General features: G+C 35.7%; 1 protein-coding gene across 1 annotated transcript; it reads left to right on the plus strand.

The window, feature by feature from the left end:
- LOC141633948 (asparagine synthetase [glutamine-hydrolyzing]-like) lies at positions 1-25,778 on the plus strand. Its single transcript, XM_074446290.1, has 4 exons — positions 1-227; positions 442-632; positions 2,033-2,153; positions 25,580-25,778. The coding sequence occupies exons 1-4, from the start codon at positions 173-175 to the stop codon at positions 25,654-25,656; spliced, it is 444 nt and encodes a 147-aa protein (XP_074302391.1). The 5' UTR covers positions 1-172; the 3' UTR covers positions 25,657-25,778.
- The last annotated feature ends 1,817 nt before the right edge of the window (positions 25,779-27,595 follow it).

Genomic DNA, 27,595 nt, shown 5'->3' on the forward strand with positions numbered 1-27,595 from the left:
TCGTTTTTTGTTGGCAATATTTCACAAAGCCTTTGCACATCCACCAGAAGAGCTAAACAGTCCAGCATCACATAAAGGACCTAAAAAACCAAAACTACCACATGAAACTCTCAATGATTTTGTGTCATCTCATATTCTCATCCTGAAAACACCTTTCATATGAGCTTTGGTCATGCTGCTGTTCTTGCTTTTGTCCGACCTTCCCCTCCTAATCCTCTCCAACAAATGTAATTTTCCAACTTTTACTCATTTTATCATTTCTTTCTTGGATCAGTCGAAAACAGCCTCGTTTTATGTCCCTAACACATGGGTAATGGGGTAAGGCCACACCCGCAATTTGCGGGAGCCTAATTGACTCGTTAAATTGTATACGCTTTTCATGATGTTGCATGTTGTTTTGTGGATATGATGATATATACTGCTTATTTAAGGGGAGTTTAGACAACTTATGTGGCTTAATAAAGGATTATGGACTGTCAAAGAGTGCAAATGAAGCCATGTTAGTGATTGAAGCATATAGAACACTTAGGGACCGTGGGCCCTACCCTGCTGATCAAGTCATCAAGAACCTAGAAGGCAGATTTGGTTTTGTCATCTATGATAGCAAGAATGGCACTGTCTTCACTGCCCTCGTATTTTTCTTTTCCCTACTAAATAAATCTTATTACTCACTCCATCCCAATAATTTGTTAGTTGTTACCTTTTCTATTCTTTGCTAGGGGTAAATGCGGTGTTACCCTAACTCACCGAGACGGGTCCGATACGGCTAATTTGTACGAATTTTTCAATTTGTTGGTCTAAAATGAAGTGTCGAAGTATCGTGTCGGTGTCGACACGATAGATGTCGGACACGCGACACGGCAGCTAAGTAAAGTGTCGGAGAACATAGGGTAAATGTGAAGAATTTCATATTAACTTACATGTGAGTGTCCCACATTAAAGGAGAAATAGAGATTGTAACCTTCCTTATGTTATTAAGTGGGTCCGTCTCTCCTCCATTCGGGTAAGGTCAAGCCCATTTGCATGATTTAAGACCACCCCCAAGCAAAGGTCACCTTAACTAGGTCACTACCCCATTTTATTCTTAATCTCACCCTATTTATCTTGACCCACTTTTACACTCCCAAGCAGAAAGTCGCGACCTAGGTCACCAATCCAATCATTTCTCACTTTCCAACATTTCCAATCATTTCCCACATTCTCTACCCACCAAAACATCTCTTAATATTTGTGTTGCATGTTGCATTTATGCGTGAAAGGAAGACAAACATTCATTTCATCTTTTCCTCTTTATTTGTGTTTTCAATATTTGTGCCCAACAAATACCTCATTGACATGTGGAAGGTCACAAGGCAACCCACCCAAGTCATGGAGTGACCTTTTTACATAGAAGGTCTTCTTAATTTTTTCATTAATTCATGATTAAGGAGACTCATCCCCCAAGTGACTTAGTTGATGACCTTACTTATGGGTGGTCTAACAAAAAACAAATGATTGAAATTGAGATAGAGTATTCGGCACCTCTTTTGATTTATTCAATTAATATCATGTCTTAAATCAGTTGTTGTGACCTAATCTCGTCACCAACAAGTCGATATGACTTGTTGATCTTGAACTTTCTTTTGCTAGGGAGATCTCTTAGGTTTAGTTAGTTTAGTATTATTAATGTGTGACTAAGGGTGGTTAATTTGTGACCAAAAACAAGAAATTGTCAATTTGTGACCAAGGATGGTCAATTTGTGACCAAGGTTGGTCAAAAGATATGGTCGTATTGACCTTCTATGTGTCAATTTCTTATTGGTTGAACAATTATAAAACAATAAAAAAAACAATAATTGGAAATGTTGTAAAGTAGATCATGATTGGGTTGATGACCTAGGTCGCGACCTTCTGCTTGGGAGGGTGAAAATGGGTCAAGGTTAATAAGGTAGGCTTAAAAATAAAATCGGGTCGCAACCTAGTTAGCGCGACCACTGCTTAGGGATGGTCTTAGCAATGGCTAATCATGATGTATGGAAATGTGTTAAAAAAGGGATCGGATGGAGGAGTGAAGCTGTATTGGGGAATAGCAGGAGATGGATCAGTGGTAATATCAGATGATTTGGAGGTGATTAAAGCAGGATGTGCTAAATCATTTGCCCCATTTCCTGCAGGTCTGCTTTTCTACTTTCAAAGGATAACGTGATCCCCAGTTCCCCACACCTACACTTTTGGAATTTTGGATAGTCTCATTATCACTTCATTTTCTTTTATCTTTTCTGCTATGTGCATATCTATCTGACAATCTCTTGTCCTTTTCTTCACCTACCGCTTCATTTGTGTAACTTCACAAGAATAGTTAGTCTTATATAAGGCGGTTTTACATACGTATAGTGTAGAACAGATACAACCATCGACTAACCACGATCCATATTAATGAAAAGTAGTTAATGAAAAGTAGTTATAAACTAACCTGTTTCATATGCTTGTGTAAGGCCGCCTTATAAGATAAATTATAAGGATCATTGTATAGGGTACATACCTTTAGCGGAAGCAACAGTTAGATCGTCTGGAGCGTATAATAACAATAAATAATAAGATGATTAGTATACTAGGATCTTCTCCTCCCTCTTCTATGTTTCCTTATGATGACAATCAATGGGGCATGTCATCCCAATAACCTATTTATATAGGTTAGAGGTATTCTGCAGGAAGAGACTGTATAATAAATCGTATTTGTCCCCCAATCGATCGCCCACGTATAATAAATGCGCCTTACACTTATCAGTACCATCACACTATTTACTTAACCGTACTGATTGAGACAGACCTAGGCCCAATGGATCATATAATTATAGTGGGCTTTACCGGTCACATTCAACCCGTTTTCATAAATAAGAAAACCAACTAATGGAAGTCCAAATCCAACATTCTCCCACTTGGGCGACATTTGTTGGTTTTATTAAAAGAGGTTTTATTTTACAAAAGTATTTCGAAAACGTTTATTTTGTAAAACGACTCTCGGGTTGAACAACATGGCCATAAAAAAACATCCTCTACAGAACTCGGTCCAATAAGCAATTTAATGTGAACCATAGCGGACATAGTACAATTAAGTCATACAAGACCTTCCATGATCACAACACCAAAAGCTTACCGACATGAGTCCCAAGTGTGACAAAGTGTAGTGTGGTTTTAGCATAATAGATCCAAACTTTAAGATGATCATGCTTAACCACATTCGGTGACAGTCTCAATTGAGACCCACTTCTAAAGAAGTATTCCCCTTAATTACCTTGAAAGGTAAATACCACTTAAGGTATGCTTATAATCATTAGAGATTAAAGCACCCAATAAAGGGTAAAGACACCAAAATAGGCAATGGCTAAACAACCAACATCCATTAAAGGATAACTCCACCCACTAATGGGCAAATAAACCACAACTGGCAATGGATCAACAGCCAATATCCATTTCAGGATAAATCCACCCACTAAAGGGGAAAAACTTTAATGCACAACATCTCTTAACATGACAAGAATTGAACTATAACAATAATCATACATGCATTAAGCTTATATTTAACATGCAAACATTTAGTGAGAATTAAAACATCAACCTTATTACTGAAAACATATATACAGTACCTCAAATACCAAAATATCTCAATTACAACTCCGACTAATTCAATGCATTATAAAACTCATATCTTAACATACTTTTCAAAACTCAATAACCATGAGTGCTTTAGTCAATGGGTCCCCAATCATCTCCTTAGTTTAAAAGAGACACATACTCGACATTTTCAAGTTCTAACCATCATTTGACATTATGAATTTTCAAATTAAAACCTTAGATTTGACACATTTAACAATATCTCATATCCTTAGCATGATGAGCGATTATATATATATATATATATATATATATATATATATATATATATATATATATATATATATATATATATATATATATATATATAGGAGTTCTAATGAGTCCAATATGTGTCATTGATTCCATAAGTCACTCTAAGGGCCATTGGATGGACTCAATGGATGGTTGAGATGAATTTGATTAAGGGTCATTAAAAAGAAAAGGTAAAAAATGTGGATGGTTGGATTGAGATGGGTGGTTGAGATTGAAAATTACCAAAAAAAATTACCACTAATCAAATTTCTATACACTAATTAATTTTTCTTTCTCTCTCTAGCTCCTAATTAATCAGTTTTGAGTTTCAGATTTCAGAAGTGTAAATGTAATGTTGTATGAGTTTTACAAGTGTAAATGTGATGTTTTACGAGTGTAAATGTAACATTTTAAGAGTGTAAATTTGATTTTTTTGTGACGGAAATTTTGAATTTATATAATTTTAACATTTTACAAGTGTAAATGTGATGTTTTACGAGTGTAAATGTAACATTTTAAGAGTGTAAATTTGATTTTTTGTGACGGAAATTTTGGATTTATATAATTTTAACATTTTACAAGTGTAAATGTGATGTTTTACGAGTGTAAATGTAAAATTTTAAGAGTGTAAAATTAATTTTTTGTGACGGAAATTTTGAATTTATATAATTTTAACATTTAACGAGTGTAAATTTGATGTTTTACGAGTGTAAATGTAATATTTTAAGAGTGTAAATTTGATTTTTTGTAACGGAAATTTTGAAATTTTATAATTTTAACATTTATCGAGTGTAAATTTGATGTTTTACGAGTGTAAATGTAATATTTTAAGAGTGTAAATTTGATTTTTTGTGACGGAAATTTTGAATTTATATGATTTTAACACTTAACGAGTGTAAATTTGATGTTTTACGAGTGTAAATGTAATATTTTAAGAGTGTAAATTTGATGTTTTGTAACGGAAATTTTGAAATTTTACAATTTAAACATTTATCGAGTGTAAATTTGATGTTTTACGAGTGTAAATGTAATATTTTAAGAGTGTAAATTTGATTTTTTGTGACGGAAATTTTGAATTTATATAATTTTAACATTTTACAAGTGTAAATTTGATGTTTTGCGCGTGTAAATGTAATATTTTAAGAGTGTAAATTTGATTTTTTGTGGCGAAAATTTTGATTTATATAATTTTAACATTTTACGAGTGTAAATGTGATGTTTTACGAGTGTAAATGTAGTATTTTAAGTGTAAATTTGAAGGTTTTAGAGTGTAAATTTGGTCCTTTGAGTGTGACTTTGGTCCTTTATAAGTTTAACTTTGTTCCTTTTACGAGTAAACTTTAGTCCGACTACCAACAAACACCACCAACGCCGTTCTCCACCACCAACTCATATCCACGAAAATATATGAGTGCAAATATATATAAATTTAACGAGTGTAAATGTACAGATATACGAGTGTAAATGTAAAGAAATATGAGTGTAAATGTAAAAATTATAAGTATAAATGTAAAGAAATACGAGTGTAATTGTAAACAAATATGAGTGTAAATCTGAAAAATGGGTGTAAATGTAAAGAAAAATGAGTGTAAATGTAAAAATTATGAGTGTAAATGTAAAGAAATACGAGTGTAATTGTAAAGAAATATGAGTGTAAATGTAAAGAAATATGAGTGTAAATGTACACAAATACGAGTGTAAATGTAAAAAAATATGAGTATAATAAATATATTTATTAGAGGACGATGGTGGTATTGGTCTCATTTTTTAGATTTACAAGTGTAAATCTAAAAAAAAAAAAACCTTGTATTTTATTAAAATTACATTCATTTTTCAGATTTACACTCGTATTTTATTAAATCTACATACGACTGTAACTTTGATGAAGTACGAGTGTAAATCTTAAAAAAAATATATATAACAAAACGAATTTAAACAAGCCGAGATTAAAAAAAATATAAAACAAAAAGAGATTTGAAAAAAAAATATAAAACAGTATAACTTTAAGGAATTACGAGTGTAAATGTGAGGAAAGACAAGTGTAAATTTAAATAAATACGAGTGTAAATGTGAGGAAATAAAAGTGTAAATTTAAAGAAATACGAGTGTAAATGTGAGGAAATACAAATGTAAATCTGAAAAAAAAATATAACAAAACAAAAATATAAAACAAACCGATAGAACACAAAAAATACAAATAGATCTGAAACCACCACAGTGTAACTTTATAGATCTAAAAAAAATACGAGATATGCAAGTAAAAATTAACCAACCACAATAACAAATAAAAATAAAAAAATAAATAACACAACAGAAAAGACCAAACTATTTTGAAAAAAAAAATGAAAAGGGTGAAAATGAAAACAAAAGGTCGTGGTAACCAACAGTAAAGACACTTCAACAACAACACTTCAACAAAATTAACCAACCACTTCGACAACACCACCACTTAAACAACAACATCGACAACACTTCAACAACAACACCACTTCAACAACAACATCGACAACAACCCCTCGTTTTTTCTAATCTCCAATCTGGAAAAAAAAAGGCGAAAAGGTTGCGGATGGCGGCGTCGAATGGTGTTTCGTGGTGTTGTTTGCGGATGGTGGTTTGCGGATGTCGGGTTGTGATGATGTGTGGTGGCGTCATGGTGGTTCGTGGTGGTGGTGTCGGTTGGTGTTGTCATTTTTTCAGATCTGAATTTTTTTTTAAAAAAAAAGTTGGAGGTGGTTGGCTGCTGGTGGCTCGTGCCGGCGGTAAGAGAAGAGGAGGGGGTTGGGGGTTGTAGATCCGGTGTTGGTTTGTGGTGGTTGTGGGAGACGGACATCGGAAAGGAAGAGAAGGTGTCGTTGGTGTATGGTGGTGAGCAAGGTGGCGGAAAGAGGAGGTTGCGGTGGGGTGATGCGACGTAGTGGTGTTGTCGTGGGGTGGTTGTCAAGGTTGGTTGTCGTGGATCTGGAAAAGGGGGGATACGGGATTTTTTTGGTGGTTGGTGCGGTTGCGTGAGGCAGTGGTAGGAGGGAATTTTTTTTTTTTTTTGGTTTTTTGAATTTTTTGGATTTTGGATTTTTTTGGTTTTTAGAGAGATGGAGGGATGATATTTGTGTGAAGGAGAGAGAAGTGAGTGGAAAAAGAAGGGTTTTATAGTGAAATTAGAGGTTGATTAGTGATAGTAGAGAGGGAAAGTATTTTATTATCATTAATCCCCTAATTTTTGCACTAATCCTTCCTTTTTCTCCTTCAATCTCAGCCCTCCATCCTATCTTTTTAAGGGTCCTAAAGTAGACTTATGGACTCAATGGATTTTGGTGGACTCATTAGATCTCATTTATATATATAGGTGAGTTCTTATGAGTCCACCATATGCCATTGAGTCTCTAAGTTCCTCTAAGGGCCATTGGATGAGAAAATGGATGGTTGAGATAGATGAAGAAGGGATGGATTAAGGACTATTAAAAAAAACGAAAAAAATGTGGATGGTTGGATTGAAATGGATGGTTGAGATTGAAATTAACAAAAAAATTATTTCACTAATCAAATTTCTATACACTAATTAATTTTTCTTTCTTTCTCTAGCCCCTAATTAGTCAGTTTTGAGTTTCAGATTTCATGAGTGTAAATGTAATGTTGTATGAGTTTTGCAAGTGTAAATCTAACATTTTACAAGTATAAATGTAACATTTTGAGAGTGTAAATTTGATTTTTTGTGACGGAAATTTTGAATTTATATAATTTTAACATTTTACAAGTGTAAATTTGATGTTTTACGAGTGTAAATGTAACATTTTAAGAGTGTAAATTTGATTTTTTTGCGACGGAAATTTTGAATTTATATTATTTTAACATTTTACAAGTGAAAATTTAATGTTTTACGAGTGTAAATGTAGCATTTTAAGAGTGTAAGTTTGATTTTTTGTGACGGAAATTTTGAATTTATATAATTTTAACATTTTACAAGTGTAAATTTGATGTTTTATGAGTGTAAATGTAACATTTTAAGAGTGTAAATTTGATTTTTTGTGACGGAAATTTTGAATTTATATAATTTTAACATTTTGCAAGTGTAAATTTGATGTTTTACGAGTGTAAATGTAACATTTTAAGAGTGTAAATTTGATTTTTTGTGGTGGAAATTTTGAATTTATATAGTTTTAACATTTTACAAGTGTAAATTTGATGTTTTACGAATGTAAATGTAACATTTTAAGAGTGTAAATTTGATTTTTTGTGGCGGAAATTTTGAATTTATATTGTTTTAACATTTTACAAGTGTAAATTTGATGTTTTACGAGTGTAAATGTAACATTTTAAGAGTGTAAATTTGATTTTTTGTGACGGAAATTTTGAATTTATATAATTTTAACATTTTACAAGTGTAAATTTGATGTTTTACGAGTGTAAATGTAATACTTTAAGAGTGTAAATTTGATTTTTTGTGACCGAAATTTTGAATTTTATAATTTTAACATATAACGAGTGTAAATTTGATGTTTTACGAGTGTAAATTTGATTTTTTGGTCCTTTTAAGTGTAACTATGGTCCTTTAAGAGTGCAACTTTTGTCCTTTAAAAGTGTAATTGTAGTCCGACCACCGACAAACACCGCCACCGTCCTTCACCAGTCACCACCAACTCATACTCACAAAAAAGATCTATAGCATATCTGCAAAAAAAAAAAGTGTAAATGTAATGAAATACGAGTGTAAATGTAAACAAATAGGAGTGTAACTGTAAAGAAATAGGAGTGTAAATGTATACGAGTGTAAATGTAAAGAAATAGGAGTGTAAATGTAAAGAAAAACGAGTGTAAATGTAAAGAAATACGAGTGTAACTGTAAAAAAAATAGCAGTGTTAATGTAAAGAAATACGAGTGTAAATCTAATAAATATGAGTGTAAATTTAAAGAAAGACGAGATCTGAAAAATGAAAAAGAAACCCAACAAAACCAGATCTGAAAAAAATATATAACAAGACGATTTTTATAAGAAGATCGATTTGAAAAATTATAAAAACAAACACCCACCACAAAACAAAACACCACCTTTTTTTATCATTAAAACAACACTTTTTTAATATATATAAAAAAAAAAAAAAAGTAAACGACAATAAAATGAACAGCACCAAAAAAGTAAACTCTTTGGGACACATTTTCTTATTTGTTTCAAACCATTGGCAACCTCTTACACAAGTAGCTCACAAGTAGCTCAAAAGTAAACGACAATAAAAAAAAAAAGAGAGAGAGAAAGGATGGAGGTGTTTGTGACGTGCGTGGTTTCAGGGACCGTGTTGAGGTCGTGTGGTGGGTCATGGGCTGTGGTGGTGGTGACGGACAGGAGAGGTGCGGCAAGTTGAGGGAGGTCGGGTGGTGGTGAGGTGCGTGAGATGAGAGTTTTTTTTTTGGGAGTAGGTACGTGGTGGTGGGGTAGGGTCGCGTATGGTGTTTTTGGGTGGTTTGTTGTGGTGAGAAGGGTTGTCGGGTGGTGGCACGTGAGCAGCGGATGGCGGCAGGCGGATCTTGTGGTTCTTGTTGACGACGGTGTTGGAGAAGACGTGGGGTGTGGCTGGTGGTGTTGTGGTGGTTGAGTGGTGGCCGTGGTGGTCGGGTAGCGGAAATGGTGGGGGAAATAATTGAGTTTTGAATTATTTGGGTTTTGAATTATTTGGGAGGATTTTTTATTTTTATGGATTTTGAGTTATTTGTGTTTTTAGAGAGATGAGAGTAATGAAATTTGTGAGATGAGAGAGAAGTGGATGTGAAAATAATTGATATATAGTGAATTAATTTTTAATTATGTGGATTAGTGAGGTAGAGAGAGACTGGGTCTTAAATTAGCATTAATCCCTCATTTTAGCCTTAATCCCCCCACTTTTTCCCTTCAATCTCAGCCCTTCATCCCATCTTTTCAAGGGTCCTAAAGAGGACTTATGGACACAATGTAAAAAGGTGGACTCACTAGATCTCTTCTCTCTCTCTCTCTTTCTCTTCTCTCTCTCTCTCTCTCTCTCTCTCTCTCTCTCTCTCTCTCTATATATATATATATATATATATATATATATATATATATAGAGAGAGAGAGCCAAGTTCAAATGAGTCCACCTAAATTGGTGAGTCCACTAAGTCCTAATCCTAGCCATTGATCTTCTAAGATTGATGATTGAGATTGTAAAATTTTAAGATGAAAACTTTAATGTTTTATAAATGAAACTTTAATTTATGAGTGTAACTTTAATTCTTTAGAATTGTAACTTTAATATTTAAGCTCATTTTATAAATAAAAACTAAATTTATGTTATAAAATTTTATTTTAAATATATAAAATTGATTTTTGAGTGTAACTTTAGTGTTTTACGGTGAAACTTTATTGCTAGAATTTAAAACTTTAATTTTTTTAGACAATTTTCAATATAAAAACTTAGATTTATTTAATTTTATTGGTTTATAAATGTAACTTTAATGTTTTACGAGTGAAACTTTAATCCTAAAAATTAAAATTTTAATTTTTTTAGTCAATTTCTAATATAAAAATTAAAATTTATTTAATTTTACTGATTTATAAATGTAATTTTAATGTTTTTCAAATAAAACTTTAATACTAAAAATTAAAATTTAATTTTTTTAGATAATTTCTAATATAAAAATTTGAGTTTAATTAATATTTTAATTTTATAGATGTAAATTAATGTTTTACGAATGTAATTTTGGTCTTAATTTTAGTGCGTGTCAAGTGAAACTTTAGTCCATATAATGAAACTTTAGTTCATATTAGTGAAACTTTAATCCAATTCATGTGAAACTTTAGTCCATTTTAGTTAAACTTTAGTCCATATTAGTGAAACTTTAATCTAATTCAAGTGAAACTTTAGTCCCTATTAGTGAAACTTTAATCCCATTCAAGTGAAATTCAAGTGAAACTTTAGTCCATATTAGTGAAACTTTAATCCAATTCAAGTGAAACTTTAGTCCATGTTAGTGGATTTTAATCCATGTTAGTGGAAATAAAACTTGTCAAGTGAAGCTTTACTCAATGAAATAGGACATTAATCGGTCCAACGTCATCGACAACCACTGCCACCAACGACCTCCCCCCACCACGAACGACCGACCACCATAAGACCAGCACCACCGTCCTCGACAAACGGCTCCACCCACAACCACGACACCATAACCATCCTACCAAAATTATGCCGTAGATCTGAAAAAAAAAAAAAAAAAAAAGTAAACCGCCACAACCCCACTGCTACTACCACCACCAATACCCAAAATAATAAAGAAAAAAAGTTAGTAACAAAATCTGAAAAAAAAAAAAGAAAAGAAAAAGAAATCAGAATCAAAGAAACCAACCAAACATTTCATTCATAACACACAACTACCATTAACTCCAACAAATCACCATCCCGCCGACCACCCAACCACCCTACCACGCACAAGCCACGACCCTGGGTTCCAGATCTGGAAAAAAAACAAAAAAAAAAAGAGAAAAGAGAAGAAATGATTGCAGTCGCGGTTGTGGAGGAGATGACGAGGGACGACGGAGGCAACATACATGGACAACTTTTATTCGGATCTGAAAAAAAAGGGAGAGGCGGCAGGTGTCGGGGTGGTGGCCGAGGGAGGCACGGGAACAGAGGGAGGGTGAGGCCGTGGTGTCGGGGTTGTGGATTAGAGGAGCGAAGGGGATGGCGGCTGTGGAGTTGTAGAGAGAAGTTGGGAGGAAGAGAGAGAAGGGAGAAATGTGTTTGTGATGAGTGAAATGGGAATTAGGGTTTTGTTGTCTTTTATATAGGTCCTTTATTTTGAGATTTAATCCTAGCCCTTGATTTTATTATAATCTAATGGATGCCAATTAGGACTTATGGACTCACCTAAGGGAGGTGGACTCATTTGATCCTAATTATATATATATATATATATATATATATATATATATATATATATATATATATATATATATATATATATATATATATATATATATATATATATATATATATATATAACAAGCTATAATCTTTGTCTCCTTAATATAGGTGGACAGCTGGACAGTATATTATGTTTGACACACTTTCAAGATATAGCACCAACAGTTAACATAAAACCGAATCCTATACCGGATTTCATAACATCAAACATAACCTCCAAGTTCTAGTAAACTTCAGCATACATCAAATTACCAACAACACTATCATAAGGATATGTTACATATTGTTCTCATCAAGTCTACTTTAAGGACGACATTCATTCTTACTTAAATTGTCACTTTTATATATGAGAGTTACACTAGGTTTACTTAACATTTCTTCCTTGAGATAATCCTAACATTCTGTTAGACATGTCACACACAATCTTAATACCAAGTACAAAACATTCTTCCCCTAAATCGTTCATGTCGAAGACAATGAAAAGATTTGCTTTTGTGTCATGCAACAAAGCAAGATCATTACTACCAAGTAAAATATTATCAACATAAAGAATAAGGAATATCAATTCAATATCCTCCCACTGATCTTGTAATATATGTGCAAATATCATTAACATTTCAATAAGTCCATTAGACTTCACAAACTTATAAAACTTCATATACCACTGACAAGAAACTTGTTTCAATTCATGAATTGATTTCTTCAATTTACATACCATATGTTCTTTACCTTTCTCAACAAAATCATTCAAAAAGAACAATGAGAATAGCTATTTTAATATAACTTTAAATCATGAACAATGAAAGACCTAAGAATCCTTTGAAGTAATCGGTGAAATTGTTTAATTTAAATTCACACCTTCTCTTTTAGTATAACCCTTTGTCACAAAACTCTCCTTAGGTTTCTTAACAACACCTTCAAAATCCAACTTTATTTTAGAGATTCACTTTACACCCGACTGGATTTAAAAACAAAACCCACTGGAGTAACAATTAACTCCTAAAGTTTATTATGTATCTTATCGATTGCATCTCATCATACATATATAACCTCTTTTCATTTATCTGCTTGCACAAAATAAATACCTTATTTATAAGTTATAATCTTAACTATTTCGCCCAAATCATAATCAAGTTCCCCGATATAGACAACAAAATCACCATAGTTAAATGCTTAAAGCCTTTTTGAAAACACTTTAAAAAGTGCAACAACATACGAGTTATGTGAAATAGCATTACTGGTCATCATACTTCCCCCATTAGAAAAGTAAGAATAAATATTTTTCTAATGCATAAATAAAAGACTAACAAACTCATGATGAGACAAACGGGCCTTCTGTTTCAACATGTCTCTAAGCTATTCTCTAGAAATTTAACTGCTGCATGCTCTACAAATCTTAAACTTTAAAAAATCTACAGGATAAGTAACAAAGAATTTAGGAGTGGTTGTGGGATCAAAATTTTCCAGAAAGATTATAAATATAAATTCCCAACTTAACTGCCAGCCACACACCCTAAAAAAAGTTCAAACTTGCGGCTTTCATCCATCCATAATTCATAAGACACTTAAAAAAAATAAAGTTTTCAGGTATTGGGTCCAAGATATATAAGGCAGATTTAAAAGTTTTACCTTAGATGAAATATGTTAATTTGTATCTCGAATCAAACTCCTCAACCTATCTTTATAAGTACAATTACAACGCTCAGTCACGCCGTTTTGTTCAAGAAGACTTGGCATCGTATATTGTCCAACAATAACTATAAAACAAAAAACTCATATACAACCATGAATCACCATGTTTAATTTGGCATAACAACTTTCCAACTCGGTATCATCTTTCAGTCTTAATAATGATCATACATAACAAGCTCTAAACCTTAATACTTTAAACTTAACAAGAGCCTTAGAGTTACCACTTATAAGGTAAACATAACCACATCTAGAATCACCATCAATGAACATGATATATGACGTCTTTCCACAAATAGTAGTGGTTCACTAATGTTAATGTGAATATCCTTTAAGAGTTCCTTAAAATTAAGTCCAATTTCACATTTGACAAGTCCATGAATTCTCTCTTTAGAAACATGGCTAAGAATCTTATGCCATAAAATAAAGAAAATATAAAATTCTTTGGTCAATCTTCTTTTAGTTCTAACATTTAAGAAAATATCATGAGAAATCAAATCCAATCCAATTAATACAAATCACCACAAAGGAAAGCATTTCCAATCATATGAGAGTTATAAAATAATTCAACCTTTTAATTATAAGTGACCAAATGAAATCCACACATGTCAAATTGCGAAATAAAAAACAAATTTCGTCTCATATATGACACATAAAGAAAATTTTCTAGAGTCAAATAAAATCCTAAACTAAGCTTTAAGACAATTGTTATGATGAAATCCACATCAAGTTTTCCGTCATTCACTGCGGACACGCTGACTATAACCTCACTTGGTGTTTATTTATATTGGAACCCTTTTAAAAAATACAAATTTATACAAATGACCTACTATCTAAACATGAAAAATGAGGTGACACATCTACTAAAGATGATTTAAAACAAACTGAGGCCAATAAATTACATGTCTTTATTATCCTTGTTAACCGAATTTTGAATTTTAAAACACTTTCTCAATTTATGGTCAGTCTGGTTGCAAAACCAACAAGTAAGTCCAGTAGTAATACTAGATTATTTATTACTCTCAAGTCTTAACCTCAAGACTCTTTACAAGTACTCTTGTATAAATGTTACCTGACTTCCCCTTCGAAAAAAAAAATTGCTTAATGAATAAGTTCACTACTTTTTCCTTTATCTCATTCCCCTATTTTCTTTTCAATACTCACCCATATAAAATAAGTCCTTGTCGGTCCATGTATCAGTTTGGGGCAGTAAGCTATTTTGAAGTGACTCTTTTCCGGGAAGAGAATTAAGAATTTAACCGACTAAGAAAAGCTCAACAATTAACTTGAGTTTAGTGAGACTATTCGTTATATCCTCGGTTTAATAATATAAAACTTTAATACCACTAACCCCAGACATCGAATTTTCAATATCAACATACACAACTTATGTACCAATTCCCACCTATAAAGGTGATAGTCATTTTAAGCTTGAGTACTCTCATGTACGAGTGCAAAAGGTTTGTGCCCAGTTAATTCGATATATACATATATTAATCAAATAAACCAATGACCAACTTAACATAACTTTCCACTTAACAAAAGTATTCTCATTTATACTTTTAATGGCACAAATTTCATTGCTCAAAGAAATTTTGTAGACTGAAACAATAGATTAGGGCCAATATTAGCATGATATGGGTATACTTTACTTTATAACTTTATACAAGAATATGCTAGGGGAGTCCCAATATTCTCACAGGAATTCATATTATATCTTATGCAGTCCCCTTTGGGCAGAATACACAAAACACAATAAATACCTCCAACAGGAATCATATTATATCTTATGCATTCCCCTTTGGGCAGAATACACAAGACATAATAACTACCTCCAAGTAAATAGTCAAGGCGATTTCTCAAAAATAAATCACCTTTGGGCAGATAAATTTCCAAGTAATCAAATTATTACACTTGTATTTACTCAACCACTTACTCAAATTAACTTATATAACTTCCCCCTTTGGGCAGGAAATTATAAAAACTAATTTAAGAAGCACAAATATACATTCCGGAATCCTTATGATTTATTTTAAATATTGATAGATAACCCGCTTTGGCCAAGCTAACCACCGCAACTAAAATAAATCCACCGGAACACCACCCAAATATTATACTTTCATGCTCTTTATAATTTTGTCTTTGATATCCATCATAGAATTACAATTCAATAGCAAACAAGTATCAATCGATTTGGCTATACAAACAAACTAATCGTACCAAGTTTGTTATATGCATGGCTTATTGCATTATAAATTAATGACGTGCAATGAGAAAATAACTTATTAATATGATAAGTGTGGAAAAAACGTAATAAAGGCTGATCAACAACAATAATTGCAATAAAAGAATAAACAACACACCCACACAATGTCAAATTGTACGGTCATATGATCAATTAATAATAGGACTCGTCAAAGGTATCAACTTGATCATATTATCAGTGATTAATACGAATCGTTCATAATACTCCGTAAAACAATAAAGCCAACGATAAGTCGATAATCAAGAAGCATAACATCATATGTATTAATGCAGAACATGAAAATACTGTTATTTCTATCATAAAGTCAATCATTGTTTATTTCATAAAGTCAAGCAAGGTAGATGTTAGCACATCATCAAGCCGTGAAAGTCTATCATTGTTTATGTCATAATTTGCCGCAAAACATGGACAATGCAATATCAGACCATGACACTACTATTCTTATCGTTGATACGATGAAAAATATTATTTGTATAAACCCTAATACAATTCTGCTATAATACCACATTTAAGATAAATTATAAGGTTCATTGTATATGGTACATACCTTTAGCGGAAGCAACAGTTAGATCGTATGGAGCGTATAATAACAATAAATAATAAGATGATTACAGTTAGATCGTATGGAGCGTATAATAACAATAAATAATAAGATGATTAGTATACTATGATCTTCTCCTCCCTTTTCTATGTTTCCTTATGATGACAATCAATGGGGCATGTCATCCCAATAACCTATTTATATAGGTTAGAGGTATTCTAGACAGGAAGAGAGACCTAGCCATAATAGAACTGTATTTGGGTCCCCCATCAGTCGCCATCGTATAATAAATGTTCTACACTTATCAAGATCACTCATCACACTATTTACTTAACCGTACTGACTGAGACAGACCTAGGCCCAATGGATCATATAACTATAATGGGCTTTACCGATCACATTCAACCCGTTTTCATAAATAAGAAAACCGACTAATGGAAGTCCAAATCCAACACGCCTTACACAAGTATTTGGGTTGAAATAAAATTACAAAAAATTAAGGTGTAAAATAAAAAAGGGACTTAGGTGAATGATACATTGGGGCAGGGGCAAAATCAGCCGCGTGAGGCGCTAATAGAGTAATAACTAATAGGATGGTCTGAAAATGAAAAAAAATGTTTTTTTTACTAAAAGTTTTCTTTTTTTGAATTGTATTAGTGATTCGGCCGTTCAAATGTTTTCGCCAATTTGACATGAAATTCTGGATACGTCGCTGCATTAGAATGGAAAAAATGAGTCCGTTGTGTGTAAAATAGAGGACAAGTGGACAACAATTTTAGGCTGAGACTAGTTGATTGTGAAATGATCTATACAAAATAATAAACCTTAACATTTAGTTTTCTATCGGTCTAACGTAAAAATGGGTCAAGTATTATCCTACTTGAGCTTTAAGCATTTAATAACAAACCTCTTGCTTTTTTCAATATATTCGGTTTGTCTTATAAAACGGATACACCCGTTTTAAACAAGAATTTGTGAAACTTTAATACCTTGTTATTATGGTCCACTGCTTTATTTGATGTTTGGATAATGCCTTATTCTTTTGGACTTCTATTTGCCTTTTTAAGTTCAGTTCAATTTCTATAAGTTCAGTTCAGTTCAGCTCTTATAAGTTCAGTTCAGTTTCTATAATTTCAGTTTTGAATAAGTTCATACAACTTATATTAACTATAAATTCATACCCGTTTTTTTAATATTGACGAATTGAAAAAAACTAGTACCCTTTTCATTAAAATCAATGCAAAAAAAATCCAATATTAAAATTATCCTATATACATTATTCTTAAAAAAAAATACGGAGTAGATGGTTAGAAAAAAAATAGATGGAAATTCGATGATGTCAGTGAAAATAAAGATGAAAAAGTGACGAGTATGATGATAATATGGAAATAAATGGTTGCTAAATGTAATATGTAATATATTTTTTATTGTAATGTATTGTAATAGTTGTAAAAAAAATTAATAAATATATAAAGCGTACAATTTTTATAAGTTTAGCTCATATAAGTTTAGTTCAGCTCTTATAAGTTCAGTTCAGTTCCTATAAGTTCAGCTCCTATAAGGCCCTATTCTTTCTGGCTTTTAAGAACTAAACTCAATCGAATCAATGAAGCTGAGCCGAATCAATCAATCGAGTAATCAATCAATGGAGCTGAATCGAATCAATCGAATGGAGCCGAGATGGACTCAATCGAATCAATAGAGCTGAATAATCGAATCGAATCAATAAAGTCAATTGAAATAATCGAATCGAAATAATCATATTAATATTAATAATATTAATATTAATAATATTTAATATTATTGTTATTATCAACTATAATAATACTAATATTCATAGTATAATACTATTTATACTAATACTAAAATTTTTAAGAAAAAAATTATAATATTATTATATATAAATAATCATAAATTATAATAATGAAAAAATAGTAATTTTTTACTAATAATATTCTTAATAACAATAATAAATAATAATGTCAATATTAATAATGATATTAGTAAAAATAACTGTTTCGAATAAAAACACTCAAGTAAGAGTTGCTCGAATCCGGGTCGGGTCAACGCGCTCCTCTCAGACGATGGCACCTCGAACCTATGCTTGCTCTCACCGGATGGATCTTTTACGCGTAACAAATAGGGCTTCTAAGGGTTCGCAATAGGTCCTTCTCTGATGCCTTATGGTACTGGTGGATAGTTGAGACCTTGCTTGAAGCTAAGGTTTCCGTGCCCTCTCATAGTAGCTCGAGTAGTCTTACTTCTAGAGAGAGGAAGTTGTTGGTAAGAAGTATTTTACCATTGATTGGTCAATAATGAGGTATTTATAGGTTTCTATGTGTACCTCAAGTGATGGCTTGGAAAGCATGGTTACCATATTCGCTATGAATACCCCTTACCGATTCGCGATTCGCTTATAGAAAATGTGTTATATGTATTGTAACACCGGCGAATTTCCCATTTTGACATTTAAAAATTTATTAAACCGTTTGATTACTTTATTTTATATTTTTGGATTATTCGATTTAATTAATTTATGTCAAACACAATTTTTATAAAAGTAATATATGAAAAGCTCATTTTTATAAAAATACGTATTATTAAATTATATTCTTGAGGTATAATTTATACGAGAATAAATGTATACATATTTTTGGTCTGATAATAATAAAGACAGTAATGATAATAATTCTCGTCTCAACATCCGTCTAGCTATAGACCGTCACATTTCACTTTGTACATGCTTTAATCCGGACCAACCAGAATTTGACAACACGCTCACCTACCCTCTTACACCGTACCTTTAAATATCTCTTTTATATATTATTATATATTATTATAATTCTTTTAATATTATTTATTTATTATTATTATTATCATAAATTATTGTTGTTGTTGTATCCTGTGTCCCCAACCCCACAATCTTTCCTGCAACAACAATGAAACAGCAGCAACAACAAACACAGCCGCTCCACCATTATCGACCTCAAAAACCCAGATTTCCTACCTTATTTCTAAACCAAACTCCATGATTTTTGTACCATTAGCTTCCTCATTCCTTCCTCATTCTTTTAAGGTAATAAAGTCTAGATTTTGTAGAAGTTCGAAAATACCGTCTTAAATGACAACTCGGTTTCTTGTCTTAACCGACTCGTTTTTCCTTCTTTTAAGCTGAAGACTGAAGAAAGGCTCATGCTTTTGGACGTTTACTCGAAAATTCGTGAAGATAAAGGTAACGGTGATAGGTTACTCGACAATAAGTCGATATTTCGCCCCCTAAACTCATTTTTAAAACCTTTTACGTGTTAAAATTGTGTTCTTTAGGCTTACTTTCATTTGTGTGTTTTACATGGAGATTCGTCTTGCTATGCTCGAAATCCCGTCTTGAATCGTTGTTGGTAATGGTCAGTTTTGGGACGGTCTTGTCCTCTGTTTTGAGGCAGTCGAAATAAGGATGGTGTGCGCTGTTTTTGGTCTGCTGTAGGGCGTGTTGGGGGCATGTTATGGCCGGAGTGGGTTCTGGTTTAGAACCTTTTTTCTGGTTGCTCCATTGGACAGCATGACGTGTTTGCATATGACCGCTTTTGTGGCCGTTTTTGGACCGTTTTGATAACCGTGGGGGAGTGGTTGTATGGGTAGTTGGCGGCTGTCTAGGTGTGCGGAGGTGGCTACCTTAAGTCGTAATACCGTCGTAAATCTCCGTCTCACATATACTCACAACTTGGTTTTGTCTTTTACGGTTTGGTGACTTCGGGCAGTGGTTGTGGTTGTGTGTTAACCACGACTGGTGGCTGACCGTAGGGACATGGGGTGGATTAGGCTGCTGTGGGCGGGCTGTGTGTCACGGTCCGCTACTTTTGCCGGACCGTGGCGCGCACCTTTGCCCGTCTCAAGGCAAGATGCAAGCGACAAGGATCTTCGTACTAGTGAGGGATCGCCCACTAGCACGATACTCGGGTCTCGGGGTGTGAGTCGGGATCCTAGTGTCGATCCCGCAAACACGGCTTGTTAGTAAAGTGAAGGCAAAGAGTCGTTCACAACAAAGCAACAACAAGCAAATACGAAGGCACAAGGTAGGAAGTAGATTTTCATTCACTAGTACTCCCTAAAGAGGGAAATTTGATATTTACATCCTGGTAGCAGGAAACATTGATTTTACAAGTTTAGTTCAGAATAGCGATATACCTATTTATGGAAACCTATTCTAAAACTACTAAGAAAATACTTACTACAAATGTACAAGGAAAATGAAATTACATAAGCATAAATAAATCTAAGGGTTCAAGTGTGCGGATCGTCACACTCTCCCCACCTAATGCTGCCGCCCGCAACACAAAAATCTTGAATGGTGCTTCAGTGAGACATCCTCGGTGAGCTCTGACTGTCCATGCAGTGTTGGGGATTGGCTTGTACAACTCGGCTTGAATGTGCGCTTCGTCCCAAACAATGACTGGCCTCTTCGTCCCCTCAAGGATAGGCTGGAGTTCCTTGACATAGAAGCTGCCGAACGTCATGTTCTCCAAGTTCACCACGTGCTCCTTGTCTCTCGGGAACGCCCACTTTGCCGCTGCTTGAAAAGTGCTCTCTCGGGCTTTCTCAAGTCATCGCCCCAACAGACCTTCGTCTTGTCTCTCGTCACTTCAAAGACTCGCATTCAAGGGAATGTGAGATCTCCAGGACGCCGAATCGGCATTTCGGCGCGCCCCCGATGGTACGAGGCCTCTCTCTCGGTCGACCGACCCGAAAACCAGGACGCGATTCAACACATCGACGCGCCCCGATGGTACGAGGCCTTATCTCTTGGGTCGAATGACCCGCAAACCAGACGTCGACTCAAAGACATCGACGCGCCCTCGATGGTACGAGGCCTACTTATTTGGGCATCTCGACCCTCATCGTCTACTCCTCGGTGAGGGGGTAGACTCTTCTTTCGTCCCCCAGGCCACTTAGCATCGTAGTTAGCCTGGGTCTTGTTCGCCCTTGGCTCCACCGAACCTTTAGGCATTCTCCAAGGTCGCATCCCTTGTTTCGGCGTCGGTATCACCCTCATAGCCGAAATTCGATGCTGCCCCTTGTCTTCGTCGCTGTCTACCGTCTTCACTACGATAGACCCCATTAGTAGCATCGATCCGTCACTCGGTTTCAATACCACCAATGCTTTCTGAAAGAATTGCATCCCGAGTACTAACTTGAAGTCATCCAAATGAACGGTGGTGAAGTCGAGCTCCCCGCCCACTCACCCACTAGACCGCGGCCTTCTTAGCCACTCCTTGACGCGTCTCATTTTCCCGCTTGACCGCTTCAGTGCACCGTTAGCATCCCGCATAACTAGCCCCAACCGATCCGTTTCCTCTTTTGTAACAAAGTTATGGGAGGCGCCCGAGTCGATCAAGGCTCGTGCTTGCTTCCCATTCACCATCAAGTCCACGTACATGAGCCCGTTGGATTTCTTGGCGGAGGAATCTTCGTATTTCCCCATCGCGCTGATCCGTTGGAGTGAGCCCATCCGTGGTTGGTCTTCACCATCACTCGAGTCTTCGTTACACTCTTGGTGATAGTCGGCCAACGCCCCATCAAGACGTTCTTGAGCCCCTTTCGGCATCTCCTTGAACATGGCATTGAACTCCGCTTTGCTCGGACAATCGGCCATCTTGTGAGGACCCTTGCACACAAAACACGCGAACGGTCTCTTCGTCGTGGAAGCAGTAGAGTTTCCCGCCTTCGAAGACGAGCTTGAGGGCGAGTTTGTAGTGCTCGCCGATTGGGCTTGACTTCCTTGTGAGCGGAACCGACTGTTCCCAACTGAAATGGCGTTGTTTTGTGGCCTTTGTCCATTGTACCCACTTTGTGACACACCAGTATTCCCCGTTGGTGCCACAACTCTTGGTGCCTCTCGCTCCCCGTGAAAGTCGAGTAGGCGCTCCGTTAAACCGATATGGCCGAAGACGAGTTTTGGGATTCGCCTCATGACCTCTTGTTGTGCCCACCTCTTCAACCCGTCAATGAACTCGAATGTCCTATCCGTCTCGGACATTTCGCTAATCTCGAGCATGCACGCTGAGAATTCCCTCACATATTCCCGGATTGATTTGGTGTGCTTGATTTCCTTCAACTTCTTCCGAGCAACAAACTCCGTGTTCTCGGGGTAGAAGTGATCCTTCAAGATCCTCTTGAAGTCGGCCCACGATGTCACCGTAATCGTGCCCGCATCGATTTCCTTGTACCTAGCCCTCCACCACATCTTGGCATCGTCGACTAGATACATGCTTGCCGTGACAACTTCCGCGTCTTCGTCGAGCCCACTTACTCGGAAGTATTGCTCCATATCGAAGATAAAGTTATCCACCGCTTTCAATCCTCGCCCCATCGTAGGCACGAGGTGGGGGTGCCTTCACCTTATGGCTCCCCATAGATTTCCCGTCATTGCCCACCGCTTTCACGAGCGTGGCACAAGTGTTCTCTAACATCTCGACCTTTCGGTGCAGATGATTGATCTCTTCCTCCCGATCGTCGGGGATCGCACCACTGATCGCTTGGATGCGAATGTCCATCCCGTCTACCTTTGTCTCAAGGTCACAAACCGTCTTTTGCAACTCCTCGAGGCTCGCGGCCATCCGCATCACGATGTCCTCGAGTTTGGGAAGCTTGACGTCGATTGCGTCCTCTAAGGCATCCACTCGGTCCTCGATTGTTTCGCCCATTTTCTCGATCTCGATAAACAAATGCGGCTTGCAGACGCCCGTCCGAAGACCGGGCTCTGATACCAAATGTCACGGTCCGCTACTTTTGCCGGACCGTGGCGCGCACCTTTGCCCGTCTCAAGGCAAGATGCAAGCGACAAGGATCTTCGTACTAGTGAGGGATCGCCCACTAGCACGATACTCGGGTCTCGGGGTGTGAGTCGGGATCCTAGTGTCGATCCCGCAAACACGGCTTGTTAGTAAAGTGAAGGCAAAGAGTCGTTCACAACAAAGCAACAACAAGCAAATACGAAGGCACAAGTTAGGAAGTAGATTTTCATTCACTAGTACTCCCTAAAGAGGGAAATTTGATATTTACATCCTGGTAGCAGGAAACATTGATTTTACAAGTTTAGTTCAGAATAGCGATATACCTATTTATGGAAACCTATTCTAAAACTACTAAGAAAATACTTACTACAAATGTACAAGGAAAATGAAATTACATAAGCATAAATAAATCTAAGGGTTCAAGTGTGCGGATCGTCACACTGTGGCTAATCACGGGCCATGGGTGTGGCCACGGCTTGGCTGCTTGAGGTGGTCTCGGGTGGGGAAGTATAGATACACCAACCATGTCCCCATTCCCCTTTTGTTTCCCTTTTGATGTGGTTATGCCTTAAGGTAATTAGGCTTATTATGTTTTTTTCCAATTGGGTTGGTTATGCTTCTCAATTGGGCCTGCACACATGTTTTGGGTTAGTTGGATCACATCTATATTATGGGAACTATTAGTGCCAAGTTGGGTTTACTCGAATTATTTAATATCCGTCTCGTATTTTATATAACGATAATTTGTTAATATCGTGCTTTCACATATTTAGTTCGTTGGGCTCATTTAACCTTAGTAAATGGGCTAGCTATATTTGGTAATTTGGGCTAGTCATGTTTATAAATTGTTTTAGCGCGCGATGGGTTTATTTAAAATATGATTAAATAACCGTCTCGTATTTTCTATAACGTGATTCATTAACTATCGTTCTCTTATATATTTATTCTTTTGGGCCCATTTAATTTTGTTGTTGGGCTCACCGTAAATCCTTGTTGGACATGTTGTGTTGGACTAACTGGTTTTCACATGCTTTTGATGACGGACCTAACATATTCATTGGTTTGGGCTTGCTATGTCACTTTTATTAGGCTTATCCTAGTCCATTCATTGGATTTCACATGATTTACTTATTGGGCTCATAAATGAGCCATGTGGGCTTGGTCACATGTTATTCCGTAATTTCATATGACGTAATTTATTCATTATCATTTATTATATTTTATTTAACTGGCATGTTAAATTAGAAAAATGGAATATCTATTAATATAAGACAAGTATGAGTTATTATTATTAAATAGTTGTTTATAAAGGGTCATATTCTTGATAATGGCTAGTATTGTTCGGTTGTGTGAGTCTTGGTTCTACCGGATACTAGGGGTGAGCCTGAGGCCCTCTAGTTGCGGTATGAACGTCGGGAGTGATGTTCCCATCCGTACTTATGGTGATGCAGGCCATAAGTATGAATGCGACATTAATCATCCCGTCCCTGAGTCACGGTCCTATCGGATACTAGGGGTGAGCCATAGGCCCTCTAGTTGCGATAAGGTCGTCGGGATTGATGTTCCCATCCGTACTTACTGTGAGATGCAAGCCATAAGTATTAATGTGATATTAATATTTCCGTTCTATGTGCTTGTTTGTTGTGCTTGTTTGTTACGCTTGTTTGTTATATTTGGCCATGTTTTAAAGGTAACCGCTGAGCCAGATACTTGTTTGTTGTGCCTCGGACATGTTTTAAAGGTAACCTCTGAGTCGGGCACTTGTTTGTTGTATTTGACCATGTTTTAAAGGTAACCGCTGAGCCAGATACTTGTTTGTTGTGCCTCGGACATGTTTTAAAGGTAACCTCTGAGTCGGGCACTTGTTTGTTGTATTTGGCCATGTTTTAAAGGTAACCACTAAGCCAGATACTTGTTTGTTGTACCTCGGACATGTTTTAAAGATAACCTCTGAGTCGGGTACTTGTTTGTATTATTTGGACATGTTTTAAAGGTAACCGCTGAGCCAGATACTTAATGTGTTGTGCCTCGGACATGTTTTAAAGGTAACCTCTGAGTCGGGCACTTGTTTGTAGTATTTGGACATGTTTTAAAGGTAACCGCTGAGCCAGATACTTTAGATGTCGTGCCTTGGACATGTTTTAAAGGTAACCGCTGAGCCAAGGTGCTTAAGGATTTGTGTCTCGGACATGCTTTAAAGGTAGCCTCTGGGCCGAATGCTTTGCTTATTATGTGATGTTAGTAATCCCATTTCATGTATTGTTGTTGTTTGGTTTTCAAAGTTGGATGTATCATATGCCTTATCTATAATTGACTACACATGTTTTGAATGTTAGTCTCATGTCTGAGTGCTTGCACCAAATAGTTATATTCATGATGTTCTAATATGTTCTTGTTTATCTGTGTTTCGACATATTGTGGCTGGGAGAACCTTGAGTTACTCCCCACTGACTGTGGCGTTCATGTTTACATGAATGACAGGTTGTGAAGATGCTTACGTGGGGAAGACGTGTGGGCTAGCGAGAACTAAACCCTTGGACTTTAATTTGCTAATTTAGAAACCCTTTATTTGTTTATTCGTGGGATATCTTTTCCCCGCTTTCTAGACTTGGGTTGTAATAACCTAAGCTTGTCTATTGTTGTATTTGTTTCATTTCATTTTGGCACCCGCGTGTTAATATTTAACTAGTAATCTAAAAGTTTTTAAAATCTCATAAATTTCCGCTTTAATTTATTAGTTCCGCGTTATCGCGGGGTGTCACAGTTGGTATCAGAGCCTGCGTTTCTCCCGACGCACACACGTGTACCCCAAATTTAAATGTGAACTTGACCTTGAATAATGAATGAGAGATGGGTAGACTTAAGGACCTAAGGTGGTAGTCTGTATTGTGTTTGCTCTTTGTTAGGTTCTAACATGTTTGTTGGTTGTCATTTAATATTTGTTGTGCCCTTGGATCAATGAACGTGAGCTTACCTACGTGAAGATCAAGATTTGGTGCCTATTGTCGGGAATTAAAGATTTGTTCCACCTTTGAAGAATGCTTCTACTCCCTCGAAGATGTTTCTCATTCTTTGTGTACCATGCCTTATTCTTTATCTCTTGGTGCTTATCCTCCTTCTAAACTCTCTTCTGTTTTGCTTTGAAATCTACTCTTATATCCCTAACTTGTCCTTTGATCCTTGCTTGTCCTCCCTTAACGCCTTTTGATACTTCTCCTTCTCCTATAGGATGTTAGTTTTGGTTGGATAATTTGGCTTTGCGGAGTTTGTTTGTGGTTTACCCATAACTCTTGGTTTGGAGAAGTTGTGATGTTGGAAGGACTTAGGTAGTGTGGTGAGACATACTTAGGGATTCTTATACCTAGTTCTTTGGTAAAGTGAGTATAATTGATCGGTGGAATTATGTGTGTTAAGTGTGAGTTGCCTATGATACTAAGACTATGGAACTTGGCCTTGTTGTTTATACTTGGAATTTGAGGATTTGGTAACTTGAGTTTTGTTGCTTGGGTTTTGACATGAAGTAGAGTTTATGATGAGAGCTTGGAAGGAAACACCTCTAGGACGTTGTTGGCCATTGGTGATGAAAGTGTTAGTTGGAAATTTGAATTGAACTCGAGATTAGAATAGTCGGTATACTTTTGTGAGTGTTGTGATGATTACATGAGAACCATGTTAGGTATCCACTTTGCGGTAATGAGGTTTAGTAGCCAGAGTTCTTGAGATGCGATTATAAGTTGGGATCGATAGAGGTTGAGATGAGTTAGATGTTTTGGGTGGTTGTCTCGTGATTTGGAGAATGTCACCATCTAAGCTTTAGGTTTTGAGAGTATAACAATATCACTTTGGGATGTTAGATTGTACAAAAGAACTTTTGAACTTGGATTTTTGATTGATGGTTTACCATTTTGAGAAACTCATAGTTGTCACTAGTTGGATACGAGTATAGCTTTGTTGGAAGTTTTGACCTTGATCTTGTGGAAGTTGTTTGTGGACGTTTCAGGATTTGGAGTGATGAGATCACACTTATAGTGGAGTACCTTGTTTCACGGAATTGCTTAGGATGAAGTAACACGAGTGTTTTGAGGAAATCCTTGGAAGTGTTGTGATTATGAGTTTTGTTGTTAGGAAGCTTTCGGAACCGTTAGGGATGATGTTGTTATTTGGGATTCGAGTATTTGGCGTTTTCTTCTTGTCTAATTCCCTTCTTCATCGGCCATAAGCGTTATCGTTCATACCTCTCTTCCTCGCTTCATCTTGCTCCTCCCTTAAGTTTGATGCTAATGACCTATGAAAACTCTACCCTTGACATTCTTATTGTTTTGACTTCAATTCTTACACCTATGGCGTTCACCATAGCTCTTTTGTTGGTTAAGTTTGGACTCTCTTAGCTTACTTTTTATTTATGTTGTCTAAATTGCCTTCCTTTTTGTACAACTTCTAAAACTTCCAAGCTACCAGTTTTGATTCGTTGTTAAAAGTTTATGTTACTTTTGCAAA

This window comes from Silene latifolia, chromosome Y (assembly GCF_048544455.1).
Source record: "Silene latifolia isolate original U9 population chromosome Y, ASM4854445v1, whole genome shotgun sequence".
NCBI lineage: Eukaryota > Viridiplantae > Streptophyta > Magnoliopsida > Caryophyllales > Caryophyllaceae > Silene > Silene latifolia.

Excerpts from the sequence above, each read along its gene's own strand:
- LOC141633948 (XM_074446290.1), top strand. The coding sequence starts at position 173 with ATGCTGCTGTTCTTGCTTTTGTCCGACCTTCCCCTCCTAATCCTCTCC. Across the intron at positions 228-441 it reads CCTAATCCTCTCCAACAAAT|ACAACTTATGTGGCTTAATA; the intron begins GTAATTTTCCAA and ends AGGGGAGTTTAG. Across the intron at positions 633-2,032 it reads GCACTGTCTTCACTGCCCTC|GGATCGGATGGAGGAGTGAA; the intron begins GTATTTTTCTTT and ends GTGTTAAAAAAG.